Raw genomic sequence first — 23,305 nt, 5'->3', positions numbered from 1 at the left:
TGACACATTTTTTATATCTAACACTTTGCAAATGATTAAAAAAAAAAATTTTTTTTTATAGATTTATAGATTCAACCTTTTCTGCTTATTTGCATATTAATTGAATATATTTAATTATATTTTTTAATTAATTATATAATAATATAATTATTAATATTATATTAATATAATTACTACTAATAAAATATAAATTGAATTTTAATATTGAAACCCCACTTAAAAATGTTTCTAATTTTAGTGCTCAATAATGTCATATTTCTTCAAAGAACTTACAACCAGTATGTCATAAAAACACAAAATACAAACAACATAACGATACTCGTAAACATAAAAAATGATTATTTCAGTGGCAAAACACTGCCAAGACGTGTAACTACTTTACCATTTAAAACCATTATTTGTTTCACATTACATGAGAATTTGGGAGGAATTGTGCCTTACAGTGACGGGAAAAAAAAAAAGTCACATTAGAAAAAACATTGTAACATTGCAAAAGACAGAATTTGTTTTTCTCAGTTCAAAATATGTTTTCTTCTTATTATTTTTTCCTTTTCATTTTGGGGTGAAACATGACCTGGGCATGTTTGTGACAGGTTTTGTGAGTTTTACCCATGAATGTAAATATAAACTTTATAATTCTGTAATATTAAAAATGTAAACTTTGTTTATGCAAGCATGCAAATCAAAAATTCGTCTATTTCTGGGGTAGTCATATTCATGGCCTACATTGAATATTTATCTCTCCAGATCTTTTTGGGCTTTCCGATGTACAGTTTAAGGATTTAGTGTCATTTGTAACTGAAACAAAATGTTTGGATTTTAAATCAAGAACAAATAAACACGTTGATGAGAGGAAACTGATTTTCTAACATTTATTTTCTTAAAAATTCGAAGTGCATGTTTGAATTCCCATGGTGAATAATCTCATGAAGCTGAAAACATTCTGTAAACGTGCTCGGTGGCTTTTCGTTTGTATAACAAATGACAAAATCTGTACAAGTAAATCCACTGATTCAATTTGGAATAATTTCTAAACCTTAAAACAGCATTTACATAAAAAAAAAAAAATTAAAGACCGTGCATCTTTCCCTTCATTAAAACTCCTCGCAAAATACAAAACCATTTTGTTGCTGTGAAATAACACGTTTACTTAAAATTAAAATGATAACACTGTTGCACAAAACTGTTTAACAGACATCTCACATTTCATGATACTTGGCCGATTGTACACAGCAGCACATAAATATGGCTGAAAAGCAGCAAACAAAAATAAATTTGAAGACTGAGACAAAATAAAAATACAGTATATAAATATTACACTCGTGTGGACTCTACAATATAACTTACCAGGATGCATTGTGTTGAAACGATAGAAAAGTGAGCAAAATCAAAATGTACGTGAAAGGTAGAGTAAATATAGTGTGGACTCTACAATACAGCTTTCCCAGGATGCATTTTGATGAAATAATACAAAAACAAATACAAATGTTTATCGCAGATGGGTGAAAATCATGTTTTACGATTTTACTCCGTAGCGAAAATGAGTTATTCACGCTTCATCCCGTTAGCTCTACCGGTAGTTCTCGGCTACACAGCACCTCCCACTGGCGAGACAGAAGTGATATAAGCCGTTCTCTGCTGTCCGCTTCCGGTACAAAGATACACCACTGCACTTTGCCCTTGGCCCCTCCGACACCCTGCGTCCAATCGCCCATCCTGACGCTGTCCGCAAAATGGTCCATGCTGAGGTGGCACAAAAGATCGGGACCGGGAACGTCGTCGAACACCAGAGTGAGGGCTTAAGGGTAAGTCTGGTAGCCCATTAGCACACGGTCTAGGTCGCGTATGCGCTGGGCTTCCATGACGCGGTACTTGTCTCTTGGTGGCGGTTCTTTTGCGAATTCAGGCACGGGATAGCTGATGTGGTCTTCGTCCAATAAAAAGACATCTGTGCTAGTGAGAATGAGAGTTTTGGGCTGTAGAAGGCTCCGGTTTTGGGTGTTTTGTCCCGGAACAACATGGACCTGGAAGACTAGCATATACAGAAGGATGTTGAAGGAGTACGTTAGAGCTTGAGCGCTCTTCCTTTCCGCTACGATGAACATGAGGTCTCTGATCTCTTCCTCGCTTGGGTACACAAACTTCACTTTGCTGGAGTGGACCAGTTCGTAGTTGTCCATTTTACCTGACATAAAATAAAAAAAGTGAAAGTTTGACAAAGTGGAGACCCGAAAGAGGTCTTAAGGCCCACGTATCTTTGTTAATGTTAGATAATAAAAATAGAATTGTTCATTGTTAGTTCATGTTAGTTCATAGTGCATAAACTAATACAACTTTTGATTTTAAAAATGTATTCGTATAAGTTGGAGTTAACATTCACTAAGATTAATAAATGCTGAAGTATTGTTCATTGTTAGTTCATGTTAACTAATGTTAACAAATGGAACCTTATTGTAAAGTGTTACTGAGATTATTCTTATTTTTTTTATCTCTTTTTCTCCCCAATTTGGAATGCCCAATTCCCAATGCACTCTAAGTCCTCGTGGTGGCGTAGTGACTCACCTCAATCCAGGTGGTGGAGAACGAATCTCAGTTGCCTCCGCGTCTGAGACCGTCAATCCACGCATCTTATCACGTGGCTTGTTGAGCGCGTTACCGTGGAGATATAACGAGTGTGGAGGCTTCATGCTATTCTCCGCGGCATCCACGCACAACTCACCACGCACCCCACCGAGAGCGAAAACCACATTATAGCAACCACGAGGAGGTTACCCCATGTGACTCTACCCTCCCTAGCAACTGGGCCAATTTGGTTGCTTAGGAGACCTGGCTGGAGTCACTCAGCACGCCCTGAATTCAAACTCGCGACTCCAGGGGTGGTGGTCAGAGTCTTTACTCGCTGAGCTACCCAGGCCCCACCGAGATTATTCTTTGACTTCAAATATATTTATGAAATAGTTTTAAAAATGCATAAATTCAGCTTTCTGAAAGTGTGAAAGAACTGTTTGAATGTGCAGCTTCTCTGTTGTTAAGGAAAATTTGGTTAAAATGTTTTGTTTTTTTAAATCCATTTTATTGAGGCCCACCCAAAAGTAATTTCCTGGCTACGCCCTTTACAAACACGTTTGACGCATGCACACTACAACTGCTTTGTGATACTCTTTTAGTACAGTCAACGGCAGGCTCGTGCACCGATGATGCGCACAGATGAGGACTGTCCACGTGTCGAGAAAATCTGGGCCACACGCCAACAGACCTGATAACGAAATTTGTGTCAAGCATACTGTGCGCGTTCCGATCAGCAACGCGGACAACGTGAATATACTTTGGGCTTAAGCCCAACAAGCACAAAAAGTTTCCAAAATGTTTCGCAACACTGCATTTTGTTTGAAGTAAGGTCATGTTGCAGTACAACATTTCAAAAACGTTCTAGCAACCACAACCAACAATTTAAAAACTACCAAAACATGTTGCTTACATATTTGTATTGCCAAAGACATTCAGTACCAAACTGTAACATTTATCGAATGTTTTAGGATTTGGACAATCTGTACATTCAAATGAAACATTTCAAAAACGCAGCGACAATACTTTTGTTTAAGGGATGTACTGTATGTTTATGACCAAAATACAACCAAGTCATAAAGCTTGTGGAACGTGTTTTTTTTCACAAAGCTTAACTGTTCGACTCAATGGGCAATTCAACTGTCAATCATTATTATTCATATAATTTCAATTTAGTGAATGGATTTTTTGAATCTGTCGCATTAACTATGTAGGAAATAAACATTATCACAACCTTTTCATGACATTTTTACATTGTTGTGCTTGCAAGGGGGTTACTCTGTTATACCTGTGCTTTTGTTTCCAAACTGTGAGTAGAAGTCCAGCTCAGAGGGTTCAGGTGAGGGCACTTTCTCCAGCAGAGACAAAACCATCATCAGCTGCTGGAGGAACCGATGTGTACCGTAACCGTCACAGGTCACACAGGAAATTATGTGATCAGCTGAGGGCCCTTGGAAGAGAGAAAGAAATTAAGCTTACTGCCTCTCAACATTTAGTTTCTTTCCAAACTGATCTCTTGCATCCAAAGGTCTTGGGTAAAACCTTGCCTTACATGCACTTGTATTTATTGGAACGGTTTATTTTTAACTGATCACTACTTGACAAATAAGCCAATCACGGGCACTCTGACGTATTTTTACCAGGTAAATTGGACCAGTAGTGTAGCTTGTTCCAGTAAACTCACCCATGACTCTGAAGTATTGGTCAAACAATCCTACAGTAACACTCTGAAGGTCCTTCAGCTTTAGTGTAAAACAGAAGGAGATGAGGAAATCAGTGTCCTTGTGCTCGGATGGCTACCAAGTCCACATCACTGCAAGATTAATCAATTTTATTGTTCTCAGTTGAGTGTGATTATGCAGAGTTTTAGCTAAACTGGTTTAGAAAATGGCATAGATCTGTGATGCATATCATAGAACAAATAGTAAGAGCAGATGAAAATTAATAGATCTAAAAAGAATATATCTGAAACATAGAATAAACTACTGGCATAATAATTGTATGTTCAGGTCATGCTTACTGGATTGGTTGGTGAGTGTGGATGCTGTATCGTCCAGGATGAAATATATGGCTTTGTTGGACAGCAGGACACAAGCGGTGGTCTCCACATCAGGAGATTTATAGAAGAGCACTGATGTCCACAGAATGCGTTTAAGCTCTTCATTCTCCATCTGCACACCAAAAATGAGAAAACCAGCTTCAGTTTTAGACATGGACATAGTCTGGGTCACAGTTTATTCATCATATAATATAGCAGGCATTAAACAAAATGCGCCTACTTGAGATTTGAAAGTATAGAAAATAAAGTGAAAAACTACTATACTCTATGCTCTATTGTAGGTCAATGATCATATCATGCTACAGACTTCAATAGTAGTGTATGTGTGACGAGGAGGAGGGCATGGCCGGGTCACAAGGATGCACGCCCGGCGACGAGTTGCCCAATCAGTGGGAGAGAGATAAAGGAGGAGCCGTGGACACCAGAGGGAGAGACAGAGAGAGACACACGGAGCTGTGTGTCGCCGTCTGTTGTTATGTTTCAGTTCTGCATTTGTGTCGATTAAAGTCTTGTTAATTGTTGATCCGGTTCCCGCTTCCTCCTTTCCTGAACCTTGATACACTGGTGCCGAAACTCGGGATCTAGAAGGAAGCAGGAGACAGCGAATCCAACTCATAAGGTTTGTTTATTTTACACTCAAATTCACACTTTTCAGCGGCAACAACTCAAAATCACGCTTTTCAGCGGAAACGATTCAGCACAGTCTCTGGGTGCGTGTGGTAGCTCTGTCTCTCTGCCTCACTGGCATCTGGCTCACTCCTAAATCAGTCTCCAACTCTCACTGCAATGACAAACAGCTGTTAGAGACAATCATTGCCAGGTGATGATCCTTACCGTGCTCATCTCCTGATCTCACACTCCATTCACAAGCCGGCGCTCAACCACGCCCCTACCACCACAGTGTGATACATTCAAGTCTAGGATATCCTGTAAAAACAAGGTTCTGATTGCTTAGGACATCAATACAAAGTGGAAAGTGGAAAATCGTTCCGTCATTTGCCTTTTGAAAACAAAGCAGCTGCCAAACTGAAACAAGTCAAAGGAAATAAACAAACGTGCAGAGGCCAAGAGCGTGTACAGGGCCGGGGAAGGGAGGGGTCCACCGGAAAGACAAATCAAGGAATACAGTGCGATGACAACAACAGAGCTACAGAATAACCCAAGAGATAAACCAATGTTCACGCTATAGAGAGACGGAGATGAAAACGCTAAAAAAAGTCTATATGAACAAATACCTGATTTTAAAACATGACCAGCCAAAACATTTCTATTTACAGGGTTCCCACACAATTTGACCGATTAATTTCCAAGCAAAATGTAAAAGGGACTTGCCTCTGTGATGTTGTCATGGAAGAACTGAACAAGCTGCTCTCCCTTCAGAGACGAGAGGAAAAGTAGGGAAGAGGACAGAGAGAGGTGTGAGGGACACTGGTTGTCCTCCGTTAGCTGCTGAATGAGGGATTTGGCAGGGTACAGCAGAGAGAGTGTTAAATGGGGCCTCGGGACTTCCTGAGCAACACTGTGAAAAAGCAACCCAGTGTATCTACTGTAAATAAGCAAGTCATTTAGCACATACTTTATCCAAAACAACTTTTAATACAGTTATCACAAGAACAATCTCCCCAGAACAACCTAAATTTAGGCATCTCAATCAAGGGTACAAATTAGGGCTGCAACTAATGATTATTTTGATAAATGCTTAATCTAACGATTATTAGAACGATTATTCCGCGATTAATCATTACCTCTTAAACGATTATTCAGCTTGTGCCCGACTTAAAAGGTTGTATTACACGTGCTTACTAACAATAGAGGACAAAATCATCTTTTAAAAATACCTCTAAATGACATTCACTGAATTAAAGCGAAAAAATACTTTAAGTTTAATCAGTAAAGAAATTCACTGCAAATAATCCTATTATTATCAAGTGTTTTTGTCTTGTTTTCTATTTAAAATGGTCTAAAAATCCTTAAAACAAGATACATTTACTTGATAAGCAACATATAAGATATTTAGACTTGCTTTAAGAGAATGTATCTTAAATATAAGTGTATTTTGTATATAAGAGTTTTTCACTTCGTTATACTTCTGCGAGTGCAGTAAAGACAAAATATACTTATATTCAAGATCTGTTCTCTAAAAGTGAGTCTAAATATCTTATATGCTGCTTCTCAGGTGAATGCAACTTTTTTAAAAGGTTTTTAAATATTTTAAAATATTTGTATTTTTAATATTATATTCAACATTCTCAGATAACAATATTCTCTTCTGCAGTATAGCTGCTAAAGAAAATGTACATTGTTTTAAATGAGTTTTAGATATTTATATTGGAAAACAAGCCAAAACAAAAACAAATCAAAAACGTATTTTGTTGCAGTGTGTAATGGGGCGAAGACTTCCCTCTCTCATCTTTTGGTTCACGTCACTCCATCTTTAACTCTCAAAAACACAACTCTCTCTTATTAATAAAGCTGCATATTGCCAATTTTCTTCACAATAAGTAATGCACAGTGACACATATATTATGATTCAATAAGTCACGAGTCATCACGTTATAGTCTAGCTGCATTAAGCGTGCGTGCTCGAGGGACGAGTGTCCCGTGACAGAGTGTACACCAGCCGGATGCAGTTTCATTCTCTCCCCCTTAGATTGGGACATTCGCACAACTCATAGAAGAGGCGTTGACCGCACAGAGAAATGCCAGTATCAGAGTTTGTAGTTATTTACATGATCTGCTTCCGTATTATTTGAACTTTAATAAAGCTATAACGCGTTAAATAGAACTGCATTAAAGATGTAATGCCGGGGTGTTTCCTTTAAAGATGCTCAACATGCAAGTTTTGCTTCAGCAGAGCGGCAGCGCCACTTATTCCACAACGAGTGCGCTTCTGTATTTACTTATTTTCTATTTTTGCATTATAATTTCCTCATACTTTGCGATCTACATCACCTGAAGCTCTTTGGAAAGTTAAGAGTGCATCTGGACTGTGAGCTGTGTAATTCTTCCTCTCCTCCTGCAGTGCTGCTCTCTAGAGTTTAATGTGATATCATGTTACATTAAATGAGATCAAACGACTATTCAACAACGACAATTTTTGTTGACAATTTCTTATTGTCGTGTTTCCGATAACGTCAGCTAATCGTTTCAGCCCTAGTACAAATGGATTGCTCTTTGCAGGGTTTGAACCTACAACCTTCCAGTTACTAGCCCACAACTCATTGTATTGTAGTGGTAAAAGCCTAGGGTATACTTCGTTTTTGTACTGTTATGTCTCACGCATGGTCTAGAACAGTGGTTCTCAATCCGGTCCTGTAGGCCCCCTGAAGACACACCCAATTTAAGTCTTGGAGTTCCCACTAACGAGCTGATGAGTTGAATCAGGTGTGTTTGATTAAGGAGACATCCAAAATGTGTAGTGTTGGGGGGCCTCCAGGACAGGTTTGAGAACCACTGGTCTAGAACAACTGGGCTGCAAGCAGACAGTCTGTACATACTGTGCCAGACGTAGCACCATGCAGAAAACTAGAATATACTTTGGCCTCAGGGCTGGTAACCGGAAGGTTGCTGGTTCGCTTCCTCTAAGAAGCGAGCAATGACCATTGGGCCCTTGAGCCAGGCTCAGGTTGCTCCAGACAGTCCTTGTAATAACATTCACAGCGCCAATCTATGGCGACATCTCATGCAAGTGGTACAAAGTAATTTAATTTCATCAGCCCTGGTCATGTTGGACTGAATTGGATTGTAAAGACAACACATCTTATTAGTGGTTGTAGGCTTGGGGTCAAAACTGGGATATATGCTAACATATTGTTAGAAATACTTTGCTTTCTTACATGGAGCTCCGTTACCTGTTGTTAGGCATTCTTTGGATGGTTGTAGTGGGGGCAGGGCAACTGTTCACTCTCAAGAGGCCTTTCTTGATCGATGGTCTTAATTTCCCTGAGACTGGATCGGAGCCGGGTGAACTCCATCAGGAACATTAACTTGTCTTGTGGCAGCGCAGAAATTGTGGTCAAGCGTTCGTGACCGGCCATCAGCTCTACAACATAGTCATCACGGAAACTGTGAGAGTTTGTGATGGCCCTACATGAACACCTGTACTTTGGGTTGAGCAGCGTGAAAGAGCGGAATGCACGTTACTTTGGAGCAGCTACGCATCACGTTTTCTTCCAAGGAGTCTCTGGCTTCTAGAGTGACAAAGTCAACTTTAAGAATGCAGAGGTGGCGAGAGGTTAAGAAGAGGATCATGGGATTGGAGGTTTGGTCCTTATCGCTTTCTAACAGGCCGTTTTGAGATAAAACGTCTGAAGGTGCACTGTTTGGGAGTTGTGGGTTGTTTGCGACGTTCTTGTCAGAGGTAGACAACAACTCTAGACTAACAAAATGGATCAAGTGTCCGGCTTTCACACTGCCTTCATTCTCCTCAAAGTCCCAAGTGTTCAGAAATTGTCGGATGAACATTTATGTGTTCGAGGTGCATATAACTTGCTCGTTAGTTTCGTCCACTTGAGGACTGACATGAGAGTGGATGTCCTTCAAACTTTGGGCATCTGAGAAAAAGAACATTTGAGTATTGCTGGACTTCACCTTCAAGGAGACACAAACCTCTGGAACGTCAGACTGAAAGGTCTCAATGTCGGTGTACAACACAACCAAGTCTATCTGAAGGTTGCCCATTAGTTCCTGCAAGCTGCTTGCTGGTTCTTCAGACCGTGTACGGAAAACAACAAACGAGCTGTCGGTTGCAACCAAACAAGATGGATGTTGACTCAAACCTTCTCCAACATTGATGCAAAGAGACCAGATCACCATATTTACATTAGCATTGGCTGATTCCTTGATAAAGAGTATCACAAAGCCGTACGTCCTCGCAGTCGTAAAAAAGTATACTTTGAAGGCTAGAACGCCCAACCATGCACAAGATGAAGCGGCACACAGAAAAACAAAGTATACCCTAACAGGTATTATACACGCAGCTAGCTATAAACATGTTGACAGTTCAACAAACTTGCTTAGCAAGATTCTCTTAAAACTATTGCTCTGACATGACAGTAGTTGTCCTGAAAGAGAAAACTGACCATAGAAGACGATAGTTTACGCTAATGTACGCTACATGTTGGAGTCTATTGGGGCAGTATGAATTGGTCTTAACGTGATTCAGAATGCAACGACATATGCACTTGAGTTTGTGTAGCTAGAAGTGTCTGTGTTTACGTACCAGCATAGTATGTTTCGGGCCTAACAGAGACTACAGAAGAAGTGTAGTAAGAACTAACCTGCCGCTCTCACATGGGACACCAGAAGACAAACAGGAATCAATTTGAGTTTGCACCTGCAAAATTTACAAATTGCATTCTTTTTTTCCTCTCTTTTTGATAAAATCAGAATAATAATCTTAAATTACTGTTTTATAGTTTACAAACCTACCTGCAAGATAACCTCACAGGGTGGGCTGTAAACATCATAGCATCTTTGGGTAAGTGTAGAATCCACAGGAGTTAATATCTCTTTGGAAACAAAAGCTTTCTCTATACAAGTTATTTCTGTAAGGGAGGAGGATAAGAAGTATAAAGACACTAAATTATCAACAACATTTTAGATCAATCACAGAGATATAAAAATGAAAATCTTAAAGTACAGGTGCTGATATGAAATGGCATGCATTTGATTTCTTGAAAATTCAAGTTTCCCAAATCATTTACTTGGGTATCATATTTCTTTAATCCTTGGTCTTTGAATAGATGATTATCAGTAAACAGTGGCAACTTCAATACATGCAATAATTTTCCAAGAATGTTTGGGAAAACTCTTCTAATCACATCTTATGATTATGTAACGCTTATTGAATATTTAGATGCTGTTTTCAAAAATGGAAAGTCTATTAAAGCACCCTGAGGATGTTGCTTAGTAACTAACACACGGGAGAAAACAGAGAGATCAAATAGTTTGAAAATCAGGCCCAATCTGCATTAGAGCAACCAATTCAAATTAATAACATATATAGATAGAAATGGATGTACCTTATATTCATTTAAAGGAAAGATTTGAGAGAAATCACTGAGGAAATGCCAATGAAATTGTTTTATTACATTTATAGACCAGAAATGGACACAGCATTATAACCCAAACTTCATTATAATCAGTCCCGATGCAACACATTTGTATAACAGAGATGTACTGATAATTAAATAAGAACTAGAGATCACTAGTGCAAAGAAAACCACTACCTGAAAGTAGTAAGATTTAGATAGTTCTGATAACTCATTTACAACCATTACGCAACAGTTTTTGGGGGGATTATTTTTGCACGTTGTTGTGTTCCCCCTCATCCCAGCAGCGCGATACATACATGATTACCTTGACTGGAGCAGTTGGAACGGGACAGAGAGGGGGAGGAAGAGGAGGGCGGCACGACGAGAGAAGATGAGGACGACGACTGTGGCCCACCCGCGGCCTGCCCTGAGACGTAACTCACCTGACAACAATAACATCAGGCTCAAAAGCAAAACCGGATGGGATTAAACGCATGCAAGACCTCTCAAGTTCAGTGAAGGGTATTATGCGGGAAAGACAAATCGCAGAATGAGTTATATTTCCATAATTAAAGAAAAATATGTCATCTGAAGGTTTGGGGCGGTAGATTCAACACATACTAAATGTGTAAAGGCCTCAAAATAATGTTTAGAAAAAACTACAAATCAAAACTGACCTGATTTACTTTCATAATACATGTTGCTGGTCTGACTGTGCAAGATTCGTCATTGCATGTTATTCTAAAGAAAAAAAAATTGTTTTCATAATCTTTCATCAACATAAAAACTACTACCATAATATAAATAAATTGGAACAATGTATTAAGCTTAATCAAACTTCTTTAGACAGCACACCAGAAAGCAGATGTTATAAACTATATAAATGCACAGTCATAGTCAGTCACTATCAGGCTCTGGCCAGGAGGAGGCAGCACGACTCATGTTCCTCTGACTCAGTAGGATATTTGTTGTTGTAATGTAACGCAGTAGATGCTATCACACATTTCTGGGCATAAAGCCAGACCTTTACTTTTCACATAATTCACCATCTTGTGATTGTTGACTGATTGTCTGAAAAGCAACAAGCCACCAGCACACCTTTAAAACACCAAAAAGCTTGATCTAAGAGAAATATTTTGACTATATAATATAATTACACTCTTTATAATGTCTTTCTCACAAATCAGATTACATCCTTTAATGCACGTCTGCTTTTTTGGGCATCACTGGCACATCCTTGATAGCACGTGTACATCACCCAGACGTCTATTTGATGTGTGTGTTTACATCTGGAAGACGTATTTTTTAGGTTGTTTGCTCATCTGCATTACGTCTTTAAGATGTTTAATCTCAGAGCAGATGTCTTTGAGGTGTTTATGATATAAAATGTTTGTTAATAAGATCTTTTTAAGATGTTTAGCAGATGTTAATTAGAATACGATGCTTTCCAGATGAAATGCTCTTAAAAGACACCTAAGAGATGTACTGTATGTGTGCTATCTAGGATTGAAATCTTCGAATGTACCTTAAACTGAAGCTAAACAATTGTACTGGTACAAAGTAACAATATTTCCATTTTATTAGTTTGTATTAAATTTAGCATCAAAACGTAATTATAAACACTTAAAAATACCTTTTTATTATTGTTTGCCATTCGGTCTTTGGCCTCTTTAGCTTTCTGAATGGCTTTCAGGACTTCCACAGTGTCCAGCTCTTTCTCTGTGGTGGTTGTACCATCCAAACACACCTGTAAGGTCAAAAATGAAAAAGATTTCTCCATTGTTGATCTAAGAATTTATCAGTAGCGCATTAAATGTTGTATCTGTTAACAATAGCATACAGAACATTATAAACTAGCATATAACTACAATAACAATAAACAATAGAAGATTTAACTACATTAACCACGTTTAATAAATGCTGTAAGTTAATTTGGAGTTCATGATACCTTAAGTAAAGTTAATGTATAGAACCTTACTGTTAAGTTTTACCAATTTATCTTAATCTTATAAAAAAAATAAAAAATGTAATTACAAAAAAAAAGGTCCTGTCTAACATCTCTAAGAATCATGTAATTTGACACTCTATAATTCATCAATCTTTTGCATCTTAGCATCGTAACCCTGGAAACTGAAACCATCTGGTGTATATTATGTCCTGCAAAGAGAATGTATTTTCAATCATTTCTGTCAAGTTTAAGACAGCTTCAAAGACACAACAAGGCCTAGATAAAGATTAAACAAATGATCTAAAAGGACGAAATCTACTATAAAAAAGTGCCGTACCTCAGAAGCCCGGTCACAGAACTGGGCCAGAACTTTAGTTCTGTAGTCTGGGATGATACACATGGGGCTATTGGCCAGAGTCAGTTTTTCCAGACAGGGAAGAGTGCCAATGTGTTTAATTTCATCCAGCTGAGAAAAACAAAATGGAGAGAATTTTGAATTTCAACTACAATGTTTTGCTGTTTTATATACACTAAAATGATTGCTAGCGCAAAAGCATCAATTACCTGGGCTAATTTGTTGCTGCTTAAGTCCAAGTTAACTAACGAGTAAAGTTTACTGAGACCGGAGAGCGTTTCCAGCTGATTCCCAGCCAGATTCAAAGTCTTGATATTCCCGAGTTTAGTGTGAACACCCTCCAGGACAGTGAGTTTGTTGAAGGACAGATCCAGATGAACCAAGTTGTACAAATGCTGCATGAATATATTGGAAACTATTTTAATACTTTGGTAGTTATTAGTTCATCCATATCAAATCTTTAAAGCACTTTAAAATCAATATGATATTAAATCATTCTGAGACAACCACCTGAAGGTTTTCCACTACAGACAACTCATTGTAGCTAAGATCAAGGAATTCAACTTCAGGGATGAGTTTCTACAAAGATGAAAAAGGAATCAGCAAAGATCAACTTTCAAGGTCAAAAGATCAAAGAAAACACACAACGACGTGGTGTAAAACTGAATACGCAACTCACCACTGACTCGTCTATGCAGCGTATGAAGTTTCGGCTCATGTCAAGAGTGGTGAGCATCTTCCATGTGGGAATAATCGCTGTGACGGGACAGTCTGTATCTACACCCTCAGGCTCCCACTGTGCAAATTCAGATGCTTCCGGAACTAAGATTTCCTGTCAAGGAAAAAACACATCTTGTCAATTTTATGAACAGCTTTAAGTGTCAATGAAAAGGTTTACTGTTAAGATTATTTTTTGTTCATAAAATTCTTGTCTTTGTTAAATACAACTAAAAACTAAAATAAAATTGACTAAAATAAAATAACCGTACGCCATTGATTGAGAAACGTTGTTGGAGTGGGTCTAAGCAGGTCGCTCTAAACAAACACAGGAATTTTACAGTGCCACAGAGAAAAAGCTTTTACAGTTTTCGAAAAATTAACCTTTGAATGACTTGCAGTTGTCTCTACATATTAAGCTGGGATAGAAGGTATTTTAACACTGAAAAAGTTACATTACATGCCACATGCTTACTATAGCTTCTTCTGTCAGCAGTGAGGGATTCACATGTGATAAATGTCAGGAATTAGTCAGGCTGACGGGGAAGGTTAATGAGTTAGAGACACGTATCCGAATGCTAGTGGAGGTCAGTGAGAAACAGAAGCCGGTAGAGACTGTTTCGGATGCGGGTAGTACAGCGAGCAACACACACACTTTGGTTCTGGCTCTAGAGCCCCTGCAGCAGGGCGTTTGGGTGACGTAGGAGCATACTCGTAGGGCAAAGCAACACCACTCTCCCGTTCCTGTTAGGGTTTCCAATCGATTCTCCCCACTCAGTGATGCACCCACTGAGAATAATGTTGAAAGAGCCCTTGTTTTTGGTGACTCTAAGGAAACGTGGAAACAGAGACTACGGCCACCATTGTTAAATGCATTTCGGGGGCTCGGGCATCTGACATCAAATCAAATTTACAAGTGCTGGCTAATGCTAAACACAGATTTTCTAAAATTGTTATTCATGCCGGCACTAATGCTGTCCGGCTTCACCAGTCGGAGATCACTAGAGATAATGTTAAAGAGGTGTGTGAATTTGCGAAAAAGATGTCAGATACTGTAATATGCTCTGGCCCCCTCCCTGCTCGTCGTGGTGTTGAGGTTTATGGTAGATTAGTATCACTGAACGGCCAGAGAATAGCACAGGATTTATAGACAATTGGAAGAGTTTTTGGGGTAGACCTGACCTGCTAAAGAGAGACTGACTCAATCCCTCCAGGGAAGGTGCCACTCTCCTCTCTAGTAATTTGACTCAGTCTTAAGTGATAGTATTTGACTAACTAGAGCCCAGGTCAGGAAGCAGACAAACTGGCTAATCCGAACGTCTGCTAGCTGCCTTGAGACGTCACACAGGTCACATCAACTACAACACACAGAGACTGTATCACCTAGATATCATATAGAGACTGTGTCTGTTCCCCGAACTACCAAACACATACCCTGACTAAATCATCTAGAAAAAATGTGATTAAGGTCAAACAAAAAATGTTTTAAGATAAACATCATATAAAGGTAGGGCTACTAAACATAAGATATCTTTCAACCAAAGCACTAATTGTAAATTAAATTATTACAGATCATTGTAGATAATGGATGTGCTCTGTTTGACTGAAACCTGGCTTAAACCGGATGAATATATTAGCTTAAATGAATCTACTCCCTCAGGTTATTCTTATAAACATGAGCCTCGTCTGAAGGGTTGAGGAGGAGATGTTGCTACAATTTACAGTGACGTTTTTGGTGTTATTCGGAGGACAGGATATAAGTTTAAGTCTTTTGAACTAATAATGCTTAATGTAACACTGTCAGATATAAATAAAAAAACTCTGTTGTCTTTTGCCCTTGCTACAGTATACAGATCACCTGGGCCTTATGCCGATTTCCTTGGTGAATTTTCTATCTGATCTAATAGTTACTGTAGATAGAGCTTTAATTGTTGGTGACTTCAACATTTACATAGATAATGAAAATTCCATATTGGGATTAGCATTTATCGATATTCTAAACTCTCTTGGAGTCAGACAATATGTGACAGGACCAACTCATCGCCATAATCATACGCTAGATTTAACTCTGTCAAATGGAATTGATGTTGATACTATATAAATTCTACCGCAGAACGATGACATCTCAGATCATTACCTCGTCTCTTTTATGCTGCGATCAGCTAATGTCACTCAATCTACACCACGCTATCGTTTGGGTACAACTATTCTTTCAACCACTAAAGACAGCTTCACTAATAATCTTCCAGATCTATCTCATACACTCAATATGCCCCAAAGTCCAGAAGAACAGAAAATATAAATACAGTCTTCTCTAGCAATCTTGATAGTGTCGCCCCCTTCGATTAAAGAAAATTAAGAAAAAAGCTCCGCACCATGGTACAATGATCACACTCATGCTCTCAAGAGAGCAGCTCAGAAAATGGAGCACAAGTGGAAGAATACAAAATTAGAGGTATTTCGCGGTGCATGGATTGATAGTGTCTGTAGCTACAGACAGGCACTAAAAGCTGCCAGGTCAGCATATTTTAGCAAACTCATAGAAAATAACCACACCAATCCTAGGTGTTTATTCAGTACTGTGGCTAAACTGGTTAGGAATAAAGCCTCAGCTGAACCAGATATTCCGTCGCAGCACAATAGTAATGACTTCATGAATTTCTTTACTGATAAAATTGAAATAATCAGAAATAAAATGTGAATTATGCAATCGTCTGTCACAGCACCTCAGAAAACAGTGTCTCATAATTTTCCTCATGTGCAACTTCAATCCTTCGCTGTCATAGGCCATGGAGAGCTAACAAAAATCAAAAGCCACAACATGTATGTTAGATCCAATACCAACGAAGCTCTTAAAAGAGGTATTCCCTGTAATCTCAGAACCTCTTCTTAATATAATTAACTCCTCGCTATCCTTAGTACATTTCCCAAGAAACTTTAAAATGGCAGTTATCAAACCGCTTATTAAGAAGTCACAACTTGATCCTGGAGAATTGGCTAATTATAGACCGATTTCAAATCTCCCGTTTATGTCGAAAATACTAAAAAAGGGGGGCCTGGGAAGCTCAGCAAGTAAAGACGCTGACTACCACATCTGGAGTTGCAAGTTCGAATCCAGGGCATGCTGAGTGATTCCAGTCAGGCTTCCTAAGCAACCAATTGGCCCGGTTGCTAGGGTGGGAAGAGTCTCATTGGGTTAACCTCCTCCTGGTCGCTATAATGTGGTTCTCGCTATCGGTGGGGTGCATGGTGAGTTGTGCGTGGATGCCATGGAGAATAGCATGAAGCCTCCACACGCGCTACGTCTCTGCGGAAACGCACTCAAGCCACGTGATAAGAAATTTTAACTGATACTGAAGACACCATTTTTTCATGACCTTAAAACTCAAAACTAAACTAAAACTAAACGAAATTCAAAAACTAAATTCTTTGTGACATTAACTGACAATAAACAACACTAAAACTAAACTTCGTAACATTTTAACTGACACTAAAGAAAAATTAAATTCCTTGCAACTTTTGTTTCTAGAGATGGCCCACTCATAAGCCTCTCATTGTGCATTATTATTAAAGAAACCGACAGAATCTTCAAATATACCTTCATACTACTGGCCGAGAGGTGTATGCTGAGTGTGTTCAGAGTGGGTTTCAGAGAGGGCAGACCTTTGATCTGTCCAGCATCACAATTGCTGATCTAAAAAAGAGAGATATTAGTATTAACAATCCCCACCACCCTCAATGTACTTTTGGTTACACATGGTCTTTACACAAAGTTGAATGTTTTTACCTCTATCTGGAGCAGTGCTTTAAAGATGGACAGGTCAAATGGAAGGCTCTGCTCCTCAATGTTACTCGTTCCCACCGTTCTTTTCGATCCAGGGATCTGAGTTTAGAAAGTTCAATGACAATGTTCATGTTTTCTTTTTCTCATAGCACTAGATAATATTACCACTAGGAAAATACTTCAGTACTTTTGTTATTTGGCGGATACCAAAAAACGATAATTATTTTTATTATAATATTATAAACTTCTACTATTTTACTTAAGCTCCAATCTCAGGTATCAAAAGAGCATCAATTTAGTACTTTTGAAACCTCACATAACCAAAAATTACATAGACTTTATCAATTATTTTAAAAAAATTAAATATCAGTCATCATATTGGATACTGAACAAACTAATAAAAAAATATATATTGGCAAACTATTTGTCCAAAGAGTGCATTGAGACCAATATTAATAACTGATCGGCTGATTTTTTTAAATATATTTTTTTAAATCAGCCGATACTGATATAGCCGCTAATGAAGCATGCACCCCTAATTCCGTTCATACTCCAATGTGACTAAAACTCAAACCTTGAGATACTTGAGGCGGCAGGTGAAGTCCAGGATGTGCCCGATGTCAGCTTTGGCATCTCCGTTGGCACAGGTGGGCTTGGTGAGTTTCAGCTGCTGGGTGACAGCGTACAGCTGCAGGGGTCTCAGGAGAAACACCTTACCTGCAGCTAACAACTGCTCACCTGCACGAAAAGACATAATTCATAACCAGATTTCTTCATTGAGCATCAAGATGAACTAGATTTTCACATTTTCAGAAGAAATGTGAATTGTGTTTGAAAAGGGTAAACATTTGAACCCATTTAAGAAATTGAAATACCCTGAAATTCAGTTTTACAATCAATGCAATTCTAGGACTATGTAATAACTTTAGGAACATAACAACATACCCTTATGAAACAGCTCTTCTGCAAGGGCAGCCGCAATTCCATTGATTTCCTGAACATACAGAAGTTCAAAGATGAAAATGCAATTTTCTGTGCCATCAAACTTATTTCGGTTCCCTTATTTCATCTGTATGAGAGGTGACCGATAGTGGATTTTGCAGATATGATAACTAACCTGACAGAAAAAGGCGATAACTGATGAACAGGCTGATAGTTTTTCAAATCTAGTAATTGAATGTTAAAAATTTGTCTTAGTCTTTCCATCCTGTGATGGGCACAGACATAGAGGCAACAAGAGTTCAAAATGAATAAAATCCCAACTGCAGTTTATTGTCCAACCAAAATCCCAATAATAACCTGAAAAAAAAAACAAAAAAATCAATTTGGTGCATTACGTGGGACTTGAAACTATGAAGAACGGAATCCACCGGAGATTCTTATTTGTGCTCCCAGCTAACACAAACACAAATTTGAAACAAAAAATGCACTCTTAGGATTATCTTCAATGTATTACAATATAAACACTATAAAGTTAACATTGTGATATGGGCTAATAAATACTGCATGAGCAGTAATCCATCAACAGTAGATCATCCGCAATCGCTCGTCGTAACTGTATGGTAATCCGGTATTATATAAAAACAGACTTTTGTCCTTTTCTTCACGCAAATCGTCAGTCAAAATTAACATGAAATATTAACATGAAATTATGATAACTTATCTACTAAACAAGTTTCTCTTTGGAGCGCACATTTTTATAACCTTACTGTAACAAATTAGACCTTTCTCTACGCAGAGTTCGTGATTGTTTTATTTTACTTTTAGAGGCCGCTGTTACACCGTTGAACCATCAAGTAATAACAATTTTAAAAAACTGCTGATAGTTCGGAAAATAAATATCGGTGTCGATATATCAGGAAGACCAGATTTTTGCCAATAACCTCCCTTAGAAAAATTGAGAGTTCTGGAAAACCCCAGTGGCCAACTTGCCGCAAATTTGCCACTCATCATTTTCACATGCAAATAAGCTTTGCGGCAAACTCTTTATTGCTGCCACAGGTTTGCCTTAGAAGTGTTCGCAAGTAGCGGCAAATTGCCCATTGTTGCCAAAAGTTTGCTGCAGGTTCACCACTATCGGTGAAGAGCTGCAAATTTCAGGCAATTATTTGCGGCAAATCGTAAGCTCATTTGCATGTGAAATGAATGAGTGGCAAGCTTGCCAGAACGCTAGATTTTTTTTGCAAGGGAGTTAGTTCAAAAAAGCAACTATTGGTGCCGATATATCGGTAAAACCGATGTCGCAGCAAAACCGATATATCGGTCGACCTCTAATCTGTGTACTTCCATTTTTAGACAATAACACATTACAACCAGTCACTTTGACCATCGATTACACTGCAAAACCTTTACCGGCACAAACAGTAATGTAATTACATTAGCTTTAGCTTTAATGGTCTGCATGTGCTTTTTCCAATCCATTTCCTGATAGATCTCTGCAGGGGAATGCAAAAACTCCTTAGATTTCCTCTTGATATCCTGTTGCTCCTTTTTTAAAGTGCATCCTTTTTACATATTCTAAGGAAAAGAGTTGAAAAATGCACTATTGCATGCAAGCATCCAACTCCAACTTATTGTATGCGTGCATGCAATTGACATCCAGGGCAAAAACACAGAGTATTTCTCCTCGACAAAAACAACAACAACAACAAAAAATAAAAAACACTGCAGCTGGTCATATGCCTCTTCCAGACAAAAGCCCTTCAGAGGTCAATATCAATACCACTACTATCAGCGAGAAAACATGGCTAGCGGGCAGATAACAGGACCACTGGGAAGATGCAATCTAACACGAATTGCTGGAGTTATTGCTTAATTTTCAGACAATTTTAATGCAAAACTGTATCACAGAATAAAGTAAAAGTTGCAAGCATGCATTTTTGGGTTTACACAAGAACAATCGCACAAAGTACACATCAACTATGTTTAACCAGACTATATCAGATATGAGAAACTAACACAATCAGAGGAATTTTCTGTTTACACGTGATAATCTATTGTAAACAAAACAATCTTCTGCTTCAATTCTCTCAGAAGTACGTGAACACTCACATATAAGTGGAAATTCAGGAAGTTGGACAAGACTTTTGGGGTCGCTGTAGGGAATCTGCTTAAGAGAGTTTGGATATAAACTTCCAGCTCCTTCTGTCTCTTCTCAACAAGGCTTTTGGAATTCTTGCCAATGATCTTCTTGGGTGGCAACAGATGTTTATCGATCTTTTTCTCCGCAGTGAGCTGAAGTCGACAAAATTTCAGAGTTTGGACACGCTGTCAATATCTGAGATATTTTTATAAGGAACCTATTGAAAAACGTTACGATTTCACTTACTTTTTCATGCAAATCGTGAAAGTCGCTGTAGCGATGCTTGATGGTCCAACTGTGGTCTCCAGTCTTTACTTCTATAATGTAAACCTGATATGATTGAGAATATTATGATATTAGGTAACAATAACAACAATCAAAGAGTCTCTACTAACAAACAAATGCCTCTCCACTCTCTTAAACAACCCATAAATCTAATCATAAACGATATATTATGCAAATGAGCATTTAAATCATTATAAGTGACCTCTGACACTGTATTGTTGGAATGAAATCCCAGGAAGAGACTCATCTAAACTGCAAGTATAATTAATAATGCACATGATAATTAACAATAATCAAACACCAAAACACTGGCACATTATGTCTAGATTCATAAATCAGATGCAAATCCCTAAATGTTTATACTGTAAGTTAAAATATAGTTTTGCATAAAATATATGCAAAATTATATTTTAAAATAAAGATTAAATATATATAACTATATAAGCTTTGTATAACAATAAATTCTTATTAAAATTGTTGTGCAATACACATGAATAAAATAAAATATCGAACAAATTTAGTTATAAAACCAAATATCAACCATATATTTTCATGCAATAGAACAAGCATTATTTTTCTGATTGGTTCAGTTAAGCCTATTTATTTGCAGATTGTTATAATCTACATGAATATGCATTTAACGTGCACAAACAAAAAAAAATCATACTGACTGTGTAATTTTCCACCAGCTCTGATCCGCCGATGCTGACGCGTTTCTCTGCGCTCTGTTCAGATATATCCGGCGCGTCCATCTTCAGCTGAACGCAATGTCGAGTTGAAAAATGAAATTCTAACTGTCACATCGCGCCTCCATCTTTGTTGTGAAGCTCCGCCTTCACGTGTTTCCAACAGACAGCGGCGATCACAGGCGGTTAGAGCTTTACCGCCCCCTGTCGTAAGGTTTATTTATATGTTCCTTCAACTTCGGCCACATTTAGTGGATTTATATAAAGTCTCGTTAAAATATTTTTCACAGGCTAAATAATTTATCTAATAACAATGTCCAACATCGTAGGCTATTGCACCTCGTGAGATTTATGTAATTTGTGCATTGTTTTTTGTTTTGTTTGTTTTTTTCTGGGGGGGGGGGGGGGGGGGGGAGTGTAATTCCCAGCACATCTCAAGTATCAAAGTCTTTCTAGCAAGTCAGTCCACTGTCGGCCATCTTTGGAACACTCTCGGGAGACTATTTCCAGCCATGCCAGTGCATCTCTTATCTACTTGAATGGAGAAAGACCAAAATCTTAACAACGGTTGGACAAGATTACGATCAGAGAACATATTTCAAATCAGAAATAAAATCGCACAATACTTGTATCATAAATTGTGATTCTTTATCTCATATTATGCTACAAAACGTAATTTTCCCGGCTTGTATAGCTAATGCGCATGCGCGTTTTAGAGTTGATTGAAAGGTGGTGTCTGTGTCTAAAAGGTGATTGGCTCTTTTAACTGTAAAGGTTGGACTGCTTTTCTACATCCGTTGACCGTTGGGCGCTCAGAGCTTCTTGGTTGAGCGTTCCAATTTCTCCCATTCATTTTAATAAAAGTGGACCGGCTCTGCTAAATAATCTCTGGTTGTATTTAATAGAATTCATGACGCTAATGCAAATGACATTTTTAAAGGTTGGCTGGTCATGTGATTCCAACATGGCAGCCCCCATGAAGGGAGCCTCTCCATGCACAATAAAACAACTTATATGACTTATCATCACCGATTCTCCACCTGATCGTCTAATGGTTAGACCAGTGTTTCCCAACCTTTTTTCTCCCATTGCACACCCTTTTTACGAATAAAAAAATACCACCTCACACCACTACGAAGTCATGTAGGTATGCTGTGTAATGAGGTCACAGGTGGCAAGAGTACTACTTGGGTAATGAACAAACAACAGATTTGCTTGTTTTCTAATTAGTTGATTTGTTCTTGCAAATTAATTCTTGCAATGCCACAGCAAATTACAGGAATGCAAACTCATGAAGGGCGAAAAAGGTGAGAGAATCACTGGTCCATGAAAATTTTTTCCGGGGATTTATTTATTTTTTAAGAATTAGCTAAAAGCACCAATTCCAGCAATTTTAATGATTCAAGTAGAGCAAATTAACAAAACAATTGTGCAGAATTAGCTGCAAAAATAAAGGGTATTTTGGTGTGGCTTGCTTCTGTTTCACAAATTTGTTCAATTTTATTAACTGATTAGTTCAGTGACCCCTTTTCGGTGGCGACAAATGAGCATCTTATGTGGTATAAGCGAGTCATTGAAGCATTTTGGGTTGTTCACGACCGAAATCTACCAAGAGACTTTAGTGTTTAAGCATTAAAAGAACAAAGCAGATCTATAGTTTTCCTTCAATTTAGACATTATTTTTCATCCAAAAAGACAACAAAAATAGTCTAATAATAGTGAGTTTCAATAACGTCCTTACCTTCTTCTTCATTAAAACTTGCATGACTTCAAATCTACTGACTTCAGT

General features: G+C 38.2%; 2 protein-coding genes across 13 annotated transcripts in view; one reads left to right on the top strand and one right to left on the bottom strand.

Annotated features, from left to right (window-relative positions):
- Positions 1-23,305, top strand: part of LOC127439250 (centromere protein P-like) — a 211,343-nt gene that overhangs the window by 86,380 nt on the left and 101,658 nt on the right. The gene's annotated exons all lie outside the window — the stretch shown is intronic.
- Positions 1,328-21,663, bottom strand: LOC127439242 (nischarin-like). 12 transcript variants are annotated; one of them, XM_051695422.1, is made up of 19 exons: positions 21,502-21,663; positions 20,792-20,875; positions 20,515-20,697; positions 18,409-18,457; positions 18,038-18,201; positions 17,467-17,562; positions 17,278-17,373; positions 13,642-13,794; positions 13,473-13,541; positions 13,172-13,357; positions 12,945-13,073; positions 12,293-12,406; positions 10,985-11,102; positions 10,055-10,170; positions 9,904-9,959; positions 4,586-4,736; positions 4,250-4,307; positions 3,854-4,015; positions 1,328-2,185 (listed from the first exon to the last, which is right to left on the bottom strand). In XM_051695422.1, the coding sequence occupies exons 1-19, from the start codon at positions 21,580-21,582 to the stop codon at positions 1,800-1,802; spliced, it is 2,451 nt and encodes an 816-aa protein (XP_051551382.1). In that variant the 5' UTR covers positions 21,583-21,663; the 3' UTR covers positions 1,328-1,799. The 12 variants fall into 12 exon arrangements, 9 of the variants coding, with proteins under 9 accessions (XP_051551382.1, XP_051551383.1, XP_051551386.1 ...); XR_007896889.1 differs by lacking the exon at positions 1,328-2,185 and having other exon boundaries at positions 3,925-4,015; positions 4,250-4,378; XM_051695423.1 differs by lacking the exons at positions 1,328-2,185; positions 3,854-4,015; positions 4,250-4,307 and adding exons at positions 5,459-5,551; positions 5,957-6,143 and having other exon boundaries at positions 4,588-4,736.

This window comes from Myxocyprinus asiaticus, chromosome 50, assembly GCF_019703515.2.
Source record: "Myxocyprinus asiaticus isolate MX2 ecotype Aquarium Trade chromosome 50, UBuf_Myxa_2, whole genome shotgun sequence".
Taxonomy (NCBI): Eukaryota; Metazoa; Chordata; class Actinopteri; order Cypriniformes; family Catostomidae; genus Myxocyprinus; species Myxocyprinus asiaticus.
This window is presented reverse-complemented; position numbering and strand designations above follow the sequence as displayed.

Coding starts and splice junctions, on each gene's coding strand:
- LOC127439242 (XM_051695422.1), bottom strand. CDS start 21,582: ATGGACGCGCCGGATATATCTGAACAGAGCGCAGAGAAACGCGTCAGC. Junction 20,876..21,501: donor AGCTGGTGGAAAATTACACA/GTCAGTATGATT, acceptor CAATCATATCAG/GTTTACATTATAGAAGTAAA. Junction 4,737..9,903: donor GTCCCATGTGAGAGCGGCAG/GTTAGTTCTTAC, acceptor TTTGGTGTGCAG/ATGGAGAATGAAGAGCTTAA.